Source organism: Pediculus humanus, genomic scaffold, assembly GCF_000006295.1.
Source record: "Pediculus humanus corporis 1103172108237 genomic scaffold, whole genome shotgun sequence".
In the NCBI taxonomy this organism is placed as follows: domain Eukaryota; kingdom Metazoa; phylum Arthropoda; class Insecta; order Psocodea; family Pediculidae; genus Pediculus; species Pediculus humanus.
The window spans coordinates 54,815-74,996 of record NW_002987807.1 but is presented as its reverse complement, the minus strand read 5'-3'; the positions used below and the strand labels follow the sequence as shown (position 1 = coordinate 74,996).

General features: G+C 22.5%; 5 protein-coding genes across 5 annotated transcripts in view; 3 read left to right on the top strand and 2 right to left on the bottom strand.

Moving 5' to 3' along the window:
* Phum_PHUM458270 (synaptosomal-associated protein, putative) overlaps positions 1 to 3,846 on the bottom strand; it is a gene marked incomplete at both ends in the record, with an annotated part of 9,234 nt that extends 5,388 nt beyond the window's left edge. The window contains 3 exons of the mRNA XM_002429937.1: positions 1,970 to 2,018; positions 3,607 to 3,648; positions 3,748 to 3,846. Of these exons, the coding sequence (XP_002429982.1) occupies positions 1,970 to 2,018; positions 3,607 to 3,648; positions 3,748 to 3,846 (190 nt within the window). The remainder of the gene's footprint in view (positions 1 to 1,969; positions 2,019 to 3,606; positions 3,649 to 3,747) is intronic.
* Positions 3,847 to 6,476: 2,630 nt separating this feature from the next.
* On the bottom strand, positions 6,477 to 9,049 carry Phum_PHUM458260 (uncharacterized protein; the record flags this gene model as incomplete). Its single annotated transcript, XM_002429936.1, has 3 exons — positions 6,477 to 6,640; positions 6,730 to 7,973; positions 8,901 to 9,049. 3 exons carry the CDS (start codon positions 9,047 to 9,049, stop codon positions 6,477 to 6,479), a joined length of 1,557 nt encoding a protein of 518 aa, XP_002429981.1.
* A 1,533-nt stretch (positions 9,050 to 10,582) lies between these two features.
* On the top strand, positions 10,583 to 11,217 carry Phum_PHUM458250 (Molybdenum cofactor synthesis protein 2 large subunit, putative; the record flags this gene model as incomplete). Its single annotated transcript, XM_002429935.1, has 2 exons — positions 10,583 to 10,824; positions 11,013 to 11,217. The coding sequence occupies 2 exons, from the start codon at positions 10,583 to 10,585 to the stop codon at positions 11,215 to 11,217; spliced, it is 447 nt and encodes a 148-aa protein (XP_002429980.1).
* Positions 11,218 to 11,453: 236 nt separating this feature from the next.
* Positions 11,454 to 12,639, top strand: Phum_PHUM458240 (MAP3K12-binding inhibitory protein, putative; the record flags this gene model as incomplete). Its single annotated transcript, XM_002429934.1, has 6 exons — positions 11,454 to 11,460; positions 11,641 to 11,777; positions 11,845 to 12,010; positions 12,096 to 12,337; positions 12,484 to 12,576; positions 12,607 to 12,639. The coding sequence occupies 6 exons, from the start codon at positions 11,454 to 11,456 to the stop codon at positions 12,637 to 12,639; spliced, it is 678 nt and encodes a 225-aa protein (XP_002429979.1).
* A 1,054-nt stretch (positions 12,640 to 13,693) lies between these two features.
* The window catches only part of Phum_PHUM458230 (WD-repeat protein, putative), a gene marked incomplete at both ends in the record, with an annotated part of 8,362 nt that continues 1,873 nt past the window's right edge, over positions 13,694 to 20,182 (top strand). Inside the window, 17 exons of the mRNA XM_002429933.1 lie at positions 13,694 to 13,871; positions 14,110 to 14,311; positions 14,522 to 14,658; positions 14,728 to 14,904; positions 15,014 to 15,190; positions 15,267 to 15,439; positions 15,639 to 16,478; positions 17,671 to 17,837; positions 17,909 to 18,137; positions 18,203 to 18,353; positions 18,433 to 18,666; positions 18,950 to 19,059; positions 19,194 to 19,209; positions 19,258 to 19,274; positions 19,335 to 19,523; positions 19,593 to 19,881; positions 19,958 to 20,134. Of these exons, the coding sequence (XP_002429978.1) occupies positions 13,694 to 13,871; positions 14,110 to 14,311; positions 14,522 to 14,658; positions 14,728 to 14,904; positions 15,014 to 15,190; positions 15,267 to 15,439; positions 15,639 to 16,478; positions 17,671 to 17,837; positions 17,909 to 18,137; positions 18,203 to 18,353; positions 18,433 to 18,666; positions 18,950 to 19,059; positions 19,194 to 19,209; positions 19,258 to 19,274; positions 19,335 to 19,523; positions 19,593 to 19,881; positions 19,958 to 20,134 (3,463 nt within the window). The remainder of the gene's footprint in view (positions 13,872 to 14,109; positions 14,312 to 14,521; positions 14,659 to 14,727; positions 14,905 to 15,013; positions 15,191 to 15,266; positions 15,440 to 15,638; positions 16,479 to 17,670; positions 17,838 to 17,908; positions 18,138 to 18,202; positions 18,354 to 18,432; positions 18,667 to 18,949; positions 19,060 to 19,193; positions 19,210 to 19,257; positions 19,275 to 19,334; positions 19,524 to 19,592; positions 19,882 to 19,957; positions 20,135 to 20,182) is intronic.

Below are 20,182 nucleotides of genomic sequence, written 5' to 3'. Positions count from 1 at the left end.
TGCAAAGTTTTAGCTCCAGCATCTTCACTCTAAATAAAAAATTAAATATTTAAAAAATAAAAAAAATAATAATAATAAAACGTTTGATTTTTTTTTTTTTTTTATTAAATAATAATTGTAATCAAAGAATTAAATTTACTTTGTTTTCGCCTTCAAAACGGCAATTAATTATATACTCACAAATTTAATTTCAATTAAAAACCGCATTGTTATGAAAAGTTTCGGAATATATTAAAATATTTATTTTTTATATATATAATATAATTTTGTTTAAAATAGGTTAAAAAATATTAAGGAGGGGGGTTAAGGGGTTGTCGATAGTTTTTTAATACAAACGGTACAATTAATGATCAATAATTTGATTATTTAAACATAAACTCATTTGATGATACTCCGATTTAATAAAAGTTAATGGGACTTTTTTAAATTGTTAATAATAAATTAAATTTGATATAATTATTGCAGAAACAAAAATATTTAATTTAAAAAAAAAAAAAACTAAAATGACATTGTAACAATATCCAACAATCGTTTGTTGATAATTATTAGTAAATATCAATAAATAAAGAAATCCTTAATTGGGAATAAAATAATACAAATATTGTTTGTTTATTCAGCTTTATAACAAACGACAAAAGTTTTCATTTTATTATTAATAGATAAATTCATATTATATTTTTTTTCATTATTATTTTAAACTATTCAACTATTTCACTTTAATTGAAGTAGTTATCAGATATTGTAAAGCCATAGCACAATATAATCGCGGAAAGCTTTATTAAAAAGAAATTTTTTTTTTATTTAAAAAGCAACAGTATAAAGACAAGAAAATGAATAAGAAAGAAATATTCGTAAAAACATAACAAATATATATCATCAGATTAAAATTGATTTTATTAAAAGAAAAAAGGAAAAATCTACTTATGCCAAATAATCAAATAGCGATAAATCTAATAGAAACACAAGGGAATGAAGAAATATCAATATATATATATTATATTATTTATTATGGAAAATCGCCAAACGTTAGATGAACGAATTATAAAAAAAGAAAAAGTACTATTAGATCATCTTGTTAGATTTATTATTGGAATATGACTCATACATACATACATACATACATATAAATATGTATATGACTATATAATTAAATTTTTTTTTTTAAGTTTTTACATGATCATTTCAATCGAATAAATTTATAAACAATAACTAAAACGACTAATTAATAGAAAAAAAGCAAAAAAATTAAATTTTTCTTGAATTCAACATCGATTTCCCCTTTTTGATTTTTCCGGAAAACTTTACGTTTTTTTTTATAGGCGCATAAAACGAAATAAAATTTTATAGACGCATAAAATTATGTTTAAAAAAAAAAACCAGTTTCGATATTTATTATTTGTTTTGTTTAAAATTTATTTTGTAAAAAAAAAAAAAAAAAAAAAAAATTCGTTTAATGAAAAAACACTTATAATAATAATAATAATAATAATAATAATAATGAGATGAAGTTGAATTAATTGTTTGAAAAATAATGAATGTTTAAATTTTCTTTTAATTATTTACTCTTATCGTAAAATAAATAAATAAATAAATAAATAATAATAATAATGAAAGCAACTATTTTATAAACTAAATAATTGCATAACTAAATTAACTAATAATTTGATATTTAATTGAAAAAAAAGAGGAAAGAGGCAAAAAGGAAAATAAAATTTTTATATAAATTTAACATCAAAAAAAAAAAAAAATTTTCATGCACGAAAAAATTGAATGCTTATATGCATTAAAAGCAATTTTTTTTTTTTTTTTTTTTTTTTTTTACAAATTTCCAGAAATATTTAAAGAAAAATAAAATAATAATAATAATAATAAAAGAAATTCAAATAATTTATTATTGGCATGATTCGCAGGCAAAAAAATAAAAATTTTCAATTTTGATTATTAAAAGTTAGGATTTGGGGAGACTCACCTCCCTGGTCATCCAGGGCCACCAAGGTGCGAATTCCTGCTTCCTTACTCTGGGCAGCACAAAAAAAACGCGTAACGTTTTTATTTATTTATTTTTAAACAAAATAGAAATTTCTTTTTTAACCAATATATAAAAATTTCTTCTTTTTTTTATTACAAAAGCTGAGAAAGCAGTTTCATGTACCAAACATATTTTTTTTTATTTACTTTAATTAAAAAAAAAAAAAAAAGAAATTAATTGATAACTATGTTTTTTATGCTTGTGTATTATAAAAAGGTACAAAAAAAAGCATTTTCTATCACACAAATTAACGTTTTTTAATCTGGAAATTTGAATAATATATATAATTATATTTAATCAATTTTTAAATGAGACTAACTAGTTTTGGCATCGAGATAATTTCAAATCAGTTTTTTTTTTTTTTTTTATTGTCGCACTCATAATAATTGCTTAGTCCGAATAAACTTGCATGTGTTTGTACGTGCGTAAATACGTATATAAATAAATATTTATTTTATTTGTTTAGTTTTTTTTAAAAAAATACTTCAGGTAGTTTTATATTTTAATATTAAAAATATAAAAACTGGACCAAGCAATGACTAAATTTTAATGAAATTACAAGCTGTTGCAATTAAATACGAAAGCAAAGTTGTAGAAGGGAGTTAATTAATTTAGGCATCGTAATTAATTATCAAACATTAAATACATGCACATATAAAAAAAAAAAAAAAATAATAACGTCTTACCTTAGACTATTTTCTTTTAAATTTAGTCTAAGAAACTTTTAATTAAAAATTAATAAATTTTAACCATTTATATATATTTTTTTTAACGGGGTTATTATTATTATTCGAAATAAAAAAAAACTAAAAATTTAAATTTAGTAAATATGACATCGTCGATTAGACGTAAACATTTAAATATTTTTAAAAATAATACATTTATTGTTGTTTCTCTTAGGAAAATCATAAGAAAATCGGAGTAAATTAAAAATGAAATTTTTTCTCATTTCAATAATATTAATATTTTAGTTTTTCGTTGATAAATTTAAAATATGACTTCAAAACAAAAGAAAATGACTAATCGAATTATATATTTCAATAAAAAAATATAATTCAAGGGCAAAATGAAAATCATAAAATAATAATAATAATATTTTTCTTTCTATCTTTAAAACAATATATATATGATCATCAATTGTACACAATTCTAATAATTGTGTTGTTAATGCCTTCATTTTTTTTTTTTGCTGAAAATATCAAATAATTTTATTTATTTGATATTTTCGTAATATCTCTATATAAAAATGATAATAAATATAATAACGAATTAATATAAAAACCTTACGGAGAGAGAGAGAGAGAGAGAAAAAAAAAGCTAATTAAAAATGTCTATACAGAGTAAATATTTTTGAAGTATTTTAATTACACGAAATTATGAATTCATATTTTATTAACATCCCCAAAAAATATTATTAAAATTATTGTTTTAATATATATATATATATGTTTGAAAAAGGTATGGTTCGGGCGTAATGGGCAAATAAGTTTTAATTATGAAACAAACTTTAACTCAACCGAAAAATCCTCTCATTTTAATTTAATTTAAAAAAAAAGTTAAAAAATTCATCTTCTCACCTCTTCACATAATGCCAGCATCCGTCTGGTGCTCTCCAATGACTGGAAAAATAAAATTAATAATTAATTTATTAATAAAGTTTTTTAAAATGTTAAAAATCAGAAATTTTCTAGTTTTTAATTAGGTTTTTTTTCTCATACCTCATCGGTTACTTGACCAGCTTTGAGCTGAAGTTCTTGTAATTCCGTTCTCGGGGGGCCTCCATTTTCAGGAGCTCCCGAAGGCGTTTTTGAGGGCATTGTTTTAGTTTATACCTGAAAAATAATTAATAATCTTGTAAAAATTTTGTCTACAACTCGCGTTGGGGTCAAATAAACTTGTTTAAGCACCATTCATCTTAAAATTACTCTTAAAAAAAAAAAATATAAATAAAATGTTACAATGAAATAACAAACTTCAAATAAGAAATGCCCAAATTTGGTTCGTAATGTATTTGACAAAATTAGCAATTTTTATAATAAAGTGTAAAATAAGGTATTTAATAATAGATTAAATAACAAAATTATAAGTGGGTTGAATAGATTTTTGAAGTTTTTATTTATAAATTTTCTTTGTTTGAATCGATTACTTATACAACCATCAAAACTTTTTTTAAAAATATATTTTATAAATATGGTATTAATAAGTTTTATTCGTGGGAAAGAATAATATTCACAAAAAAAAAAAATTTGGGTTTTAAATGGAGTAGTAAGAAAAAAATAATAAACATAAAAGATACGACATACGAAAAAAAAAAACTTTTATACTGTAAAAATATAAAAAAACTAAAACAAATATTCAATTTCGTTAATTTAATTAATATCACGTTGATGATTTAATGAATTTTTTATTTTTTCTCAATATAAAAAAATTAAGGATTTATTATCTAGGCGTTAATGATTTTAAAATTAATTTATCAGTTGGGCAAATTATAAAAAAAAAAAAAAAAAAAAAAAGGGAAAGCAAATTGAGAAAAAATAATTTGTTTAATAATAATAATAATAATGTTTTAAATTATTGTCATGCGCCCTCGTAACGTAACAAAATCGATTTATCTTACAAATCAGGTCAAATAAGCTTCATTTACTATTATTTTATACTGGATTAATTAGAATCCTTTACAATTCTATAAAAAAAAAAATTTTTTACAAATATCAAAAAAAAAAAAAAAAGAAAATTTTCTTTACGATAAATTTCAAGCAATCAATATAAAACATACAAGTTAATAAATAAAAATTTTTTTTTAAAATTAAGACACTCAACATTGCATTTTTTATTTTTTTTACAATGTGTTAAAGAATAATAATAATAATAATAATATAATTAAGACAATTATGATCCAAAAAGTTTTTAAATGACTAATTTGATAATTAAAAAACTTTTATATAAATTTATATAATATTAAAGTATATAGGAAAAAAAGAAAAAATATTGAATCATTCAATGGAAATTTTAAATGCAGATTTTGACTAAAAATGTAGATCTAATAATCGATTATCAATAAGAAATGATTGGATAAGAAATTTTTAATTTTCTGCATGTTTCTTCTGTAATGCAACTGTCTATTTAAAAAGTAATTAATAATAAATGAAAATAAATTTATTATAATTAAACAAATTAAAATGAAAAGCCTATGAGCATTCGAAAAATTTTGAATTAAATTGAATTTATATGTAAAACTAATCTAAATTATGTACATCAAAAATATTTATTATTTTGTACAGTACAGTGAACCTTTTTATACATAAAAACATAATTATAAAGTAAAGAACAAAAAAAAAAATCATTTGTTATGTATTAAGTGAAAGGGTAAAAATATACATGAATAACAATGTAAACTATAAAAGGGCATTTGATGCAGGGCGTATTCAGTAAAGCTCATTTCAAATCAAATTTTTTATATTTAAATTAAGTATCGAATATCAAAAAAAAAAACAAAAATTATTATTAATACTATTACTTTTAAAAAGTGCAAACTGTTTCTACTTAAATCATTAAAAAATTTTTTTTTCAATTCACAGATTTGATAACCTTTAAAAAAAAATATGTAGTGTTTTATTATATTAATGACGTAATAATCAGTAGATAGGTAAATGTCGTGTTTAGAAAGAGATTTTTTTTTTGTGTATATATATAAATGTTTGGTAGGTAAATATGAAAATTGTTAGAAAATAAATACATACTGACCTAAATTAATAAATATTGTAACTAATGAGAAAAACAAATTTTATTGACCATCCACAACGTTGTGATACTTTATCCAAAGGTTTACTCAATGGTATGCCTGTCATAAATTTTTTCAAATTCACAACGTTTGAACTTATTTTTTTACCCGTTTTTTTTTTTAAATCTTTCTTTGTGAATCTTTTGTCATTTAATTTGTTTTACTTTGTCAAATTTTAAGTTATACTTGAATATTTAATTAATTATATATAAATATCTTATTTATTATAATTAACTAATATTTGATTGGCTGTGTAAAACTTTTTTTATACATTATATTTAATTTAATTAATATTATTTTGAATGTGTTGACACTTTGTAGGAAATCAAATTTATAAAATTATTTTTTAAACACATTTAATAAATAAAATAAAATATACCTTTACTTATAATTATCTTGCTAACACTCTTGTCTGAAAATTAATCATTTAATTTTTTGACAGGATATTTTTATTCTTTATCTGAATGATAAGAAATATATTTTTGTATAGTTTTATACTTAAGAAACGAATAAAAAATTATATCAATTGATGAACAGGGGAAACACAATTAAAATCAATAAAGATTTTTAAAAAAAAAATAAAATTTTTATTAAAATAAAAAGATTTAGATAGATTCGTGTACTTATTTCGAAAACACATCGTCGTAACCAGTAAATATTAAAAAATCAAGATTTATTTTTTGTTGTAGCGTATTGTTGACTTAATGCCTTCATTATTTCAGCATGTTTGGCATTTTTTAAATTATTTTTTACGCTTTGGTAATTATCTTTTACAAAAAGAGCAAATTTATTTGGAGTTCTCAAAGTTTTAGTCGCATCAAATTCGGGAACTTCCGTCTTACCTAAAATAAAAAAAAAATTATATCTAGTTTTAATACATGAATATCAATGATAAACTCAAATTTAATATATACTCAACCTTTTTTCTTTTTATTAAAAAGTAATTCTAAATTTCCATAACAATAACCGCATCGTTTTCTATCCGTATTTATTGATTTAGAATGTCTTTTGATTGAATAACCGCATTGAGTGCATTTATATGTGTATTTTGTTACAATTTCGTAATTGTGACATCTTTTTATTTTGGGTAACTCTGGAAATCTATTCATTGCTTTTGTAGCCCATGAATTCCAAACGGCGCCATGTCCATCTAATTTTCCATCTAAGACCCAAGATGCTGCATGACATAATTCGTGTATCATTGTATCTCTCAGTCTATCGGCACGATCTATTATTTTAGATGAAAATTCAATTCTTGATTGTCGTATAACTTCACCCGTTGATTTTGTTATTCTTTTATTATGACAATATCCGGCAGTTCCACGTAATTTTACATTCCAAGTAAAACTCATATCTTTTTCTAATCTGCCTTCAAATACCTCGGTATTATACAGCGAAAACAATTTTTTTATAAGTTCGTCTTTTTTAGATTTAAAATTAACTTTATAATACTGAGCTGCTGGATGGCACTTGGAAGACGGAGTGGAAACAGATAATGAAGCTAAAAATGTTTTTTTATTTGTTTTTTTTGCAGTTGATGACGAAAAACTATTTTTCATAACATTACTACTATCTGTACTGTTGTTCTTTTTGGAAGATGAGGTTTCTTTAATTTTTTTATTCCGTGGAGTATTAATTCGTAAATTAGGTTTATTTAATTTTTTTATGCGTTTAACATTATTCGAATTTTTTTCTAAATCATTTGATTGTATTTGATTAAAACTGTTATCGGAATCCTCAAGGTTTATTAAATGAACTCCTGATATAATTGAATCATTAAGATCTATAGTTTTATTGTTTCTATCGTTATTTGAAAACATTTTTTCGTCCTTATTATCAAAAATTTTTCTCCTGGTGGGATGAAAGGAATTAGTTTTCGATATAGATTTCACTTCCCAAATTTCGTCTCTTTCTGTCGTCACACTTTCCACACTTTGGTTTTTTATCCAACTATTTTCATAAACGGAATTCAAAATTTCTTCTATGTCAAGATCGATAGATTTCCTATTTATTTTCTTAGTGTTTATGATACATTTTTTCTTTTTAGTACTTATTGGTGTTGTGCTTAAATTGGCAAAAGGAGGCGTTTTAACATTTTCAACATTATTAGATTTTAACCAATACTCAATATTTCGAAGCTTGGTTTTGCTTAAATGTGAAACACTATCTGAATTTTTTTTTATCGATGATATAATTTTATTTAAAATCAAATCACTATCTGAAGAGTCATCTCGTGTGGGAGTTTTTATTATCGACTCTGAATTTAAATTTTTTTGTTTCGGTCCATTACATTCGGTGATCGTCAGATTATAATTATTTAATAAAGTAAGCCTAAAAAATTAAAAATTTAATTAAAAAAAAATATTTGCATTCTGTTACTAACTTTTAGAAAATATACAAATGAAAAATTAAAAATAGATGTCATTAATTTTTCTATAAGAAACATATTTTAAAAAATAATTTATTAAATATTAGAAATTTTAATAACACAATCAATAATACTTTACTACTTAAAAAAAAAAAAATAAAATATATAATTCTTTTAAACGGAATTAAAAAGTGAAAATAAGTATTATTGCTTTTTACAATGCTCTGTGCATGTTTTGTCAATTGTTTTATAGGTATTTAACAAAAAAAAAACCAATAATTCCTCATAGAAATGATATAAATAATTAATAATTTCTAATACTGTAAAATTTGTGAAATTTCTTTTTTTTGTTACTCGAGTAATTTTAATAAAAAATTATATGTTGTAGACAATTTTTTGATTTTTATTCAACCACACAATACTATTTAAAAGTTGGGTGTTACAAAAAATTGTTTATTTTGAATTTTAGAATCTTTTTTTAAATAATCTAAAATGATAATCTAATAGTGACTATAATTAATAACGAAACCTAATGCACATTTTTGTCATTGTAAAAATTAATTATTAAATTGTAATTATCCTAGATTTTACATAATGTATACATACATGTTTTAATGATAATAATTTTAAAAATACCTACCTTAAATAATTTCTTGTCTTTTTAATATTTTCTAATGGAATCATTTTTAAAATTAGTTTTGTCAAGACTTATGAAATTTTACGAAAATTTTGTAAAATTGCTTTGTGCAATGAATCTTTTTATTGTTGTCTCAGTATCAATTATGGTACAGTTGACAATATCTGAAAAATCTAAGCTTTGGTCTAGAGTTGTAGATTTTTCTTCTGAAAAATTTCCATTTTCACCATCCATTATTTATTACATTATCACAAATGAATTTTAAATACACTTTAAATTCGTATGATTTTAATATTTCAATAGTGTTGAGTAAATTTTTTGTTACTAAAAACTTAATTCCTGGTAAAATCATTTAAATAAAATACAATCACAAAATATTTATTTCATCACATATACAGTAAAAACTTGAGATTATAAATTAAAAGACGCCGTTTAACAATTCTTATATCAATACAATGGGGTAACCACTGTATTCGTCAGTGTTCAATAAAAATAATTAATATATTTTAAAAATTAAAAATTAATTCACTAATAAATACGAATGAAATTAAATCACACATTTTTAATTATAAAAATACCCTTATTATATTGGTTTTATTTAAAAAATATTTGGAATTACCATGTAAAATTAATTTTTAACCGTTACAATATAAGGGTTATTGTAATTGGCAGTTTAGCCAACTTTATAAAAAACGAAACTGTTTCATTCAGGCATAGGAATGTAACATAAATTGTGCCTTTCGGTTAAACATTGTTTTCAATTGGTAATGTTAATTTAATTTTTATTTTTTTTAAAGTTTTTTTTTATTTTTTGAATAATTTATAAGTGTTAATATTTATTGAACAAAAAATTCAAATTTAAATTCAAATATTGTAAAAGTTTCTTCAAAATTACTTTAAAAATAAGGTAAGTACTATTTTAATTAATTATAACTAGTTTAAGGGGTAATTTTACTCTTAACTTACTTAAGTATACATATTTGTTTTTAAAAATTATTTTTTAGACTAATGTGTATAATATACTTAAGAATATTATTATGTATGAATCTTCTGCATTGAATTCTTTTATTTTAATTATTTATATATTAGTATAAAATAAATGTATATTATAGAATGATAAGTACTATCTTGATTTAATGTTGTACTAGTTTGTCAATGTTTTCAATGACATTTTTGTCCTTTAAACTAAAGGTCACCTTTGATATATAAAATTAAGAAATTCTATTCCTATTAGTTTCATTATAAGTAAATTATTAGCTATTGTTAATTTTTTAATGTAAAATAATTAGGTGATCTTAATTTAAATTTAATTATTTATATAACTAAAACTATTTTAAGCCATCAGACTTTTTTATGGTTTTTTTTTTTATAGAATAAAAGTTGAAAACTTTTTTCAGTATGCTACAATGAATCAGACAGCAGTATTTACAGATGATGTAGTTGAAGTGAAAGTTTTATTTTTTGCTAAAGCAAGAGAAATTGTTGGAGTAAAAGAATTATTTGTTAAAGTTCCATCGAAAATTATTGGGAAACAACTTTTAAATTTTATTATAGAAAAATTTAATTTAAATTGTTTGAATTCTTCTTTAATATTGGCATTAAATGAAGATTGGATTGATTTAGAAAACAAATTATATTTAAAGGCAAATGATGAAGTAGCAATAATTCCCCCTTTAAGTGGAGGTAATACTATTTATTACTTTATTTAGTTACCTACTCTCAATTTTTTAATATTCCAAATTAAATATTTTATTTAGGATAATTAAAATGGATTTTGTGAGGCTATCAAAAGACAAACTTTGTGTTGAATCTATATATAATATGGTATGTTCAGCAGAATTTGGTGCAGTGTCTTTATTTGTTGGAACAACTAGAGATAACTTTGAGGGTAAAACTGTTACTAAATTAGAATATGAAGCTTATGAGCAAATGGCTGTGAAATCATTACAAAAAATATGTCATGATATTCGTGGAAAATTTGATGTGGGAAACATAGCTATATTTCACAGGTATGAAATTAAATTTTAAGTTTATTTATTCAATAATAAGAGTGTTGAAATGTGTAAGTATTTACATTTTTTGTAATTATTATATAAGCAAAACCAATTTGAATTTGGTCTTTCTTAAATAAGTTGTCATGATTGTTTCTATTTTTACTAATGAAACATGAAATAATGAAAATAATTATTTATTTCAGGTTGGGTGATGTTCCAATAAAAGAAGCAAGTGTAATTATAGCAATATCTGCTGTTCACAGAGCTTCTGCTTTAAAAGCTGTGCCCTATGCTATTGATTCTTTAAAGGCTGATGTTCCTATATGGAAAAAAGAAATTTATGAAGATGGTTATCAGTCTGAGTGGAAGGAAAATTCTGAATGTATGTGGTCAACAAAAAATAAATGAACAAATAATTGATATTTTAGATTGTTTTTGTTGCTTTAAATGTTTTTTTTGTTTAGCTTTTACATATAATTTTTATCTTTATTTTAATTTATTTATATTTTTAACAAATGCACTTTAATAGACTTTAGTTTGCAGTACAATATATTAAGTAACTTCAGTACAAAGCAGTAGTAAATTCAAATTGTAAAGTTTTATCAATTTCTTTTTATAATATTTTGCATTGTCAAAAATTTTTAATGAACAGTAATTACATTAATATTCTGTAAATCACAAAAAAAAAACATAAACTGTTATTGTGTATCTTCGCCGTAAGATTCCCATGTAACAAGAAGTTATAACAAAAAATAAATTAGTATAAATAGAAAATATAGAATTTTTTATTTATTTATATCGATGTATTTATTTTAAACATTACCTTTTCAGCTGAAAGTAATAAAATACAAAATAACATGTTGATTAACAACGCCGAATGTATAAATTTATATGAAGAAGTTGTAGAAACTAATATTCAAAACGAGGTACCCTTAGATTTAATTCAAGTTAAGGCTAATCTTCAAGAGGTAATATATATATTTATTTAATGATGAATTTTTTTAAAAAAATAAAGATTAATAAATATCTTTTTAGGTGAAACGAAGAATAAATTCTTTTGTGTTCAGAAAAAGGCAACAAATTAATTTGAGTAATATTCAAAATTTCAACATAAAAAATAATGAGGACTCAAATGAAAGCACGTGTGCAAGAGTAAATGCTCTTTTTAAAAAACCTAAAAATTCAAGCAGTCATCTTAAAGGTAAATTTATTATTACAGAATTTTTCCTTCTTTTTTTTTTTTTTAAATTAAGCAAAAAGAACTAGTTTTTTTTTTTTTTTTAAAGTTCACAGAGTGGAAAATACAATCGGTCCTTCTTTTCAAAATTCAGACGAAAATAAATCGTCGAGTATGAAAGAATATTCTTTACAAGATAATTGTCCACCTGGAGCTGAAGAACGTTTAATAAATGTTGAAAAACATTTAAACATCAATAAATGTTCAGCAAATGTTTTTTCACGGTTAAAAGCAGTTGAAGACAGGATTTTGTATTTGGAAAGTATTTCTCCAGAATATTTTTACTTTGAAGTAAGTTCTTTTGTATGACAGTAATTAATTCATAAGAGTAAAGTAATTCTTAATTTCATTCACTCTTTAAATAAAAGATAAATTATTAAACTAAAATGTTTCATGATTTAAGACGGAGGGTTTTTTATTTTTTTTTTTTTTTTTAGAAACGTAATAACGAGTTAACCAAAGATAAACCTGTAAATTCTAAAAGAACTTATTCATCATTAGAATTAGATACAAAACTTCAGGAGTTGGAAGTAAAATTAAAAAAAAAAATTAACCATTAGAATTACACTCACACAGACTTCATAATTGTGTGAAATTCTGAAATTTTTCTTAAAAAAAGGACTTTTACTGGTCTAAATATAAAATCTTACCAAACCATTACTTTATATTTAATTAATGTAATAAAATGTAACAGCCAAACTTATAAAGAATTGTAAATATTTTGTATTTGATGATATTAAAATTTAACTTCAAGTTTTTTCAACGCTAAAAATTTTATTTTTAAATATATATTGAACCTGAATTTAAAAATTATTGGAATTTTTTTTTCACATTATTCAAGTGATTATGCATATTTTTGGTATTTTTTCAATAAATTATTATAGTTTGTATTTTTTGTTAATATGAAATACATTAATAACATATAAATAGCAAATATTTTTTATTAAATAAAAGAAAATTTAATTTATTTAATAAATGGGACTTCAAGATACTGCCTCTGTTTATAATTACTCTTGGTACAAGTTTTCCTTTGGATTCTTTAAAATGGTACCTTAACCACAATTATTATTTTTAATTATTTACTTTGCACCTGAAAACTATATACCTTCATTATACTTATGCAAAAAATTTTACTTTTTAAATTGATATTAATTCTTTAAAAATAAAAAAATTTGATTATTTATTGCATTTTATAATAAATTTAAAATAATATTTTAATGTAAACAATAGTTTAATCGCGCCTAAGTTCCTTTTAAAAAATTTCATAAAAATCGGTTGCTGCTAGTGATTTTTTTTTTTTTTTTTCCTAAAAAAACTGAATTTTTTTATTTTTGGATTTTTAAAAAATTTTTTTAAAATATTAGGTAACGCTCGCAAATTATTTATTGTAAAAAAAAAATTTATATTTTTTAAAATAAATTAAAATTGACAATTGAAATAATTAAAAAGAGTTAAGAATATTTAAAAAAAATTTTAATTCGTTTGTGATCCGCAAGGAAATACATTTTTATTTATATATAAAAATCCGTTTGAAATCCGACAAATCAAGTTTACAACATCGATATCTCGAGTAACAATCGAAATCATATGTACTAAATAATATGTCGAAAAAAGAATAATTTTTAATATATTATTATTATTATTAAAATGAGTGTTATTAATTATATATTTAAAAGAAGCATCGGTGGAACAGAAAAGAATTCTAAAAATTTCTCTTATACATTATTAGATTCAGCAAAAGATTTATATAAAAAAGATTTAACAGCCCATTTTGGATGTGTGAATGCTATTGAATTTTCTACTGATGGAAACCTTTTATTTTCTGGTAAGAACATGATTAATATTATTTACATTATTTTACAATTATTTGAAATTATTAAAGATGTTTTTTTTGTATAAAATTAAAATGAAACGTTTTGCAAGTATTTCATTTCTCATTTAAAATGTCATTGAATAATTGAAATTGATTTTAAAAAATGATTTCTTGGATTTTTTTGCTAAAGCTTTTTAATTTTTCAACTAACTATTAATTCAAGTTTTATTTTTTAATTATAAATTTACAGGAGGAGATGATAGAAGAATTCTTATGTGGAATGTTAATGATGCTATGATGCATTATTCAGGAAAATTTGGGGAGATAGCTGATCCATTTGTTATGAAGGGTAGTCATTATTCAAATATTTTTTGTCTTGCTGTTGATGATGCCAATAAGAGAGTATTATCTGGTAGTAATGATGATCAAGTGATTGTACATGATTACACAACGTAAGAATTCATATGACTTTTCAAATTAGTAAGATGTAATTTGTAGAAAATTTTTCTTTAATTACTAGGTTTGTATTGATTTAAAATTTTTATTTATAAAATTATCTTGATATTATTCGTTATTAGTAATAATGTTATAGTAAATTTAAAATTAAATCATGTTTGATATTCAGTTTAAAATAAATATTTAGATTTGAATTTTTATTTTAGGGGTAATTTAGTTGATATTTTTCTTCATGACAGTCCAGTATTCTCATTATCCCTTCATCCTAGCAATGGTAATATATTTGCAAGTGCAGCAGATAATGGCAAAATCTTAATTTACGACATAAGAGAATCTAAAGGAGGTAATAAATAACTTTTAAGAAATTTAATTACTTGGGTTTTAAAAAAAATATTTTTTTTTCATCTTTCAGATATACTTTGCTTGGCCAAAGTTAAAACTCCATTTCATGGAGTTATGTTTAATCCTTGTGAGCCAACATTAGTTGCAACAGCAAATTCCAAGCTTGGAATTCATTTATGGGATATAAGAAAACCTAAAGAGTATGTTTTAATAGATTTTTTTATTTTAAATATTGATAAAGTATGTGGTATGTGTGTATGTGTGAAAAATATACAAAAAAACATAATTTTTAAAAATAAAAAAATCTAATTTTTTTAGAATTTTCATTCAATGCAACGATGAACCAAGTATGGCAGTTCGATGGAACAAAAAAGGAACAATTTTACTTGTTCTAAGAAATCTTTTACCTCTTGTGATTTATGATCCCATGTATCCCAAAAAAAAATTAGAATTCGATTCAAAGACTTATTTTAATGCCTGTACAATGAAAAGTTGTTCTTTTGCTGGAGACGAGGACGAATTTATTATGTCAGGTAGATATAAAAACTAGGACTTTAAAAAACTTAACTTTTTTTATTTATATTTTATTAAAATATCATTCTTTTGCAGGGTCCGACGATTTTAACTTGTACATGTGGAAAGTACCTGAACCATGGCCTGATGATGAATGGGTTGGTTCGGAACATTTAATATTAACTGGCCATCGATCAATTGTCAATCAAGTTCGTTATAATTCTTGTAAGCAACTTATTGCTACTTCAGGAGTTGAAAAAATAATTAAGGTATGTACTATGATGTTACATAAGTTTCACATTTTCTGATGGTCAATTTTTTAAAATATTTTTTATTGTGTACATTTTTACATTTACAGTCCTTTTGAAACGTCATAATTTTGTTTCAATAAATTTACCTTGTAATCGTTTAGAAGTATTTTCACTGATTAAAATTAAAACTTGATTAAATTTATATAATTTGTGACAGATTTGGAGCCCGTTTCGATTTCCTTATTCAGAAGGAGATCGTGATAAATCTTCAGGAATAAGTCATAGAATTCTTTGTTCTGCAAAATCGTGTGCCAGAAGTCCAAGTTTTCTACCTCACGACTATATTCAAGAATCGGTTAAGGAAGACACGAGAATGATTCATTTTTTTGATTCATTACTTCAAAACGAACTTAATGATATGTCCTGTTTACCCCAACCTCATTCTCTTTATTGTAATAAAAATTTAAGTTCTTCGTCAGTCAAAAAAAGTCAAACAAAAATTTATGAAAAAATTATTAAAAAGAAAAAAAAATATTTGTCAAAAATACTTTTAGAAAAAGGAAATGGAAAAAAAATTATTTGTTCTCTTGATGCATCAAAAAGTTGGGAAAGGCCAAAAAATGCATCATTGACTTCAGAGAAAAGTGACTTTCTTAATTTTTTAAAAGAAAATAATGATAAGGTTCATAAAAATAATTATAAAAAATGTAAAAGCGAATCCGCAACTCCTAGCCCATCATCTACCACTACTACTACTACTACTACTACTGCTGAAAAACCCAGTTCTAACGTTTCCCTTTTATCTTCCTCAGACTCCAGTATTTCAAACAAATCAGTTTTATCCAATGTATTTTCTGATTCATCCTTAAACACAAGTGAAGTTTCAACCCTACCAGGCTGTTCTGGATTATCGAAACCTTGTGAAAATGTTGATGATTCCTTTAATGAAAAAGATTGCGATGAGTTAATGAGTGAAAATAATTATTCCTCTAATTTAGAAAACTCAGATACAAATGATGCTAATTTAAATAATTCTGCTCATAAGGAACGGAAAAAGGTTTTTAAACGAAACCAATTAAAAAAGTCTAAATTTTATAGAAAACCAGTAAAGAAAAGGCGAACAAGTTTCAATGAAACTAATTTTTTTTTACAAAAACGTAACTAATAATTAGTCGAAAAACAAAAAAAAAACGCATAATTAATTAATAACGTTGATGAAATTTATGAAATTAATTTTTCATTTTTTTTTTTTTTTAATACCATCACATTAATTTTTAAGTTCGTAAAACCCGAATAAAATTTTTTTACTCAGTTTTTAATAAAATAAATTTATTACTATTATTTTTTTTTAAAGAACAAAAAATATTCATATCCATAACATATTATAAAATTTTACATGGATAAAAATATTTAGACTTGTATTTTATTTTTTATTTTTTATTAATTTGTTCTAGAAATATGAACAAAATTTATTAATTTGTTTTGATTGTGTTTATTTGTTAAGTATTGCTTAAAATAACGTGTTATTATTATTATTTTTTATTAAATTTTATTTTATTTTGTTTATTTTAATATATTTATTTTATTTTATTTTTTTATTATTTTTTATTGTATTAAATTTTAATTTTTTTTCTGTGCAAAATATATACAGTTTTATCTAATTTTTAACTTTTTTTTTTTTTGGTTTTTATGAAAATAAATATTAAATTTTTATGACAAAATAATATTTTATTGTTATTAATTTTTTATAAAATGAAAAAAAAATTTGTAAAATCGAGGAAAAATAATTTGATAATAATTATTTACCATTGATTACACTAAAATTATTAAAATTTTTTTTTTTTAATTTTTTTTTTCTAAAAAAAAATGATAAAAATAATAAATCTGTATATAATAGGAAGTCAGTAACCGCAGTCATTTTTAACCATTGATAATTTTTTAACGTTAAGGTAGCTCAAAATATATGTTTATTAATAGTAGTCTGTAAGAATTTATATAAATAATTCTTATTTATTTTTATTATCAAAAAATTTACTTAAATATTACTGTAATATTTTGTTTTTTGTTTTTTTTTCAATTTTTAAGAGAATATGTATTTAATTTTTTTGCATGTTGTTTTTTAATTTTGATTTAAAATAAGTTTTTGAATTAATCTTGTAAAAAAGAAGGATACTGTTTTTTTTTTGGGTGTGTGTGTGTGTAACTAAAACATTGTTTTTATTTAATTTTTTTCTAAAATAATGAAGGAGTGCAAATTTTATATAATATTTATTTTAATTAGTGTTATTGAAAGTTACAATTTAGATTTTAGTCATCCATTGATTTATCAAGCGATTGACAAGACTGAAGAATATAATAGTTATTTCGGTATGACTGTTACAATCCGTCCAAAAGGTTCACAAATGAATGGATCATGGTACGTTTATTGTTATTTCATTGGCTGACAAATTTTCAAATTTTATTTATTAAAAAAAAAAATTTCTTTAGGTTTATACAAATCGGAGCTCCTAGAAAAAAACTTAATGAAAAAACTACTTTTCAACCTGGTTCTGTATACAGATGTCCTTTTTACGGACCTTGTCAAACATATACTCTAGTTAAAAATTTTGGTAAAACTGAAGGTACCGGTGATAAGGTATACACCGGTAAAGAAGATGAAGCTTGGATAGGAAGTTCGATGGATATAAAACAATACAATAATTATGAAAGATCCGTGGTAAGTAAGTTTCTTATAAAAGCATACATGATGAAATCAAAAAAATTTATGAATATATTTTACAGGTTTGTGCCAATAGATGGATTAATAAAAATTTGAAAAATTCAGAAAATATTGATATAACATACCTTATGACAGGAGCTTGTTATGTACAAGATTTATTTAATGAAACGTATGAAAGCCACGTTTTAAAACTTTTGCCATTGGTGGATTCTAGTAAGTTGAAAAAAACGATGACCCCATAGTTATATATTTTTTTTGTTTTGGCGTAATAATTTTTATTTTTTTCTATAAGGCAAAATATACACTCCAAAACCCTATGTGGTCAACCTATCTACCTACCATTGGGGACTAGGCCAAGCTGGAACTTCGGTTGTGTTAGTAAATGGGACTTCAGATATTATAATAGGTGCACCTGGAGTCACACATTGGATAGGGAGCACCGTTTACTATAACGAAAACTTCAAAATGTCTGTTGCCGATTTTATCGGTACTAATTTACCCAGGAAAAATCATTACACTTATATAGGTATAACAATTTTTTTTTTTTTTGGTAATTTTAAAGTAATTAATAGATTAAATAAATTTTAATTTAAATTTAAATGTATAATATTTAGAAAGATAAGTTTAATGAGGTACATAAATTAATTTAGTACATCAATGTTTTAAAACTTAATATAGAAAAATAATTTTATGTTTTTACAGTTTAAATGTAATTTCAATTTCAAAATTAATAAGACCGGCTTTTTTATGCTTTGAATTAAAATGATAATTCGATAAAAATATGAATAATTATTAATATAATTTTTCAGGTTATGCTGTTGCAGCTGGAAAATTTTTTGGAGATAATGATTTTTGGTTTGTCGCTGGGGCACCAAGATCTGGTAATTATAAAGGAGAAGTTTTTGTATTTCAATTTAAGGTAAGTAATAATTTTATTTTTGTATAAAATTTACTTTGCCTTATTAAATAATTTATTTGATAAATTTAATTAATAATTTTCATTTTACATAAAATAGTTGTTTTTTTTTTATTTTTGAAATTTATTTTTTGAAGCTCAAAGATTTCAAAAGTATATAAAGATGTGAACAAAAAAATTTTATTACTATATTATTGAAAGGCTCAAAATTTATAAAAGTATAATAATAAATCAATGTTTTAATTAATTAAAATTTAAATCTATATATTACTATACAGGATTCTAAGGATTCCATTTATGTGCAGTCAACATTAAAAGGTTCAACTTTTGGTGAATATTTTGGCTCTTCCTTAGTGGCGGAGGATGTGAATGGCGATGGTTATGATGATCTTGTGGTTGGGGCTCCGTTATTTTCTAAAAAGTACCCCGATGAAGGCAGAATATATGTTTTTTTGAGTTCTAATAAGGTAACAATTATATAATAGTACAATTAAGATCCATTTTATGTAATACAAAATTTTATTTTTAATTTTCAGGGAAAATATTTTCGTCAGGCTCAAATAATTAATGGCCAAATTGGGCGGGGAAGATTTGGTACGTGTATAGCATCAATTAAAGATTTAAATCAGGATGGTTATAATGATATAGTCGTGGGTTCGCCTTACGAAAATGATAATAGAGGAGCCATTTACATTTATAGTGGATTTTCCATGGGTCTTCAGATTAGTTTTAGTCAATGCATTAGAGCTAAAGATTTGAGTCCCTATTTGAGGGGTTTTGGAATTAGTATTTCGTCCGGTGATACCGATGGAAATAAATTTAACGGTAATTATAATGAATTATATATATATTTAATAAATTTTGATTTTGCATTACTTTCATTTGATTACGTTTTATTCAGATCTAGCTGTAGGATCATATCTTTCTCAACAAGTTGTGCTTTTGAGATCTCGCCCAATAATTTCATTAAAAAATTTTATTAAAGTAGAAAATTCTCTTCCTATGGATAGAAAAACTTCTTTTTTCAATATATCTTTTTGTTCGAGTTATTCAGGACCGAAAATTCCATTAAATGTGGGTGAGTTTTTTTTAAAAGTGTTTTTCATTTTTCCTTTTTCCTTTGTCA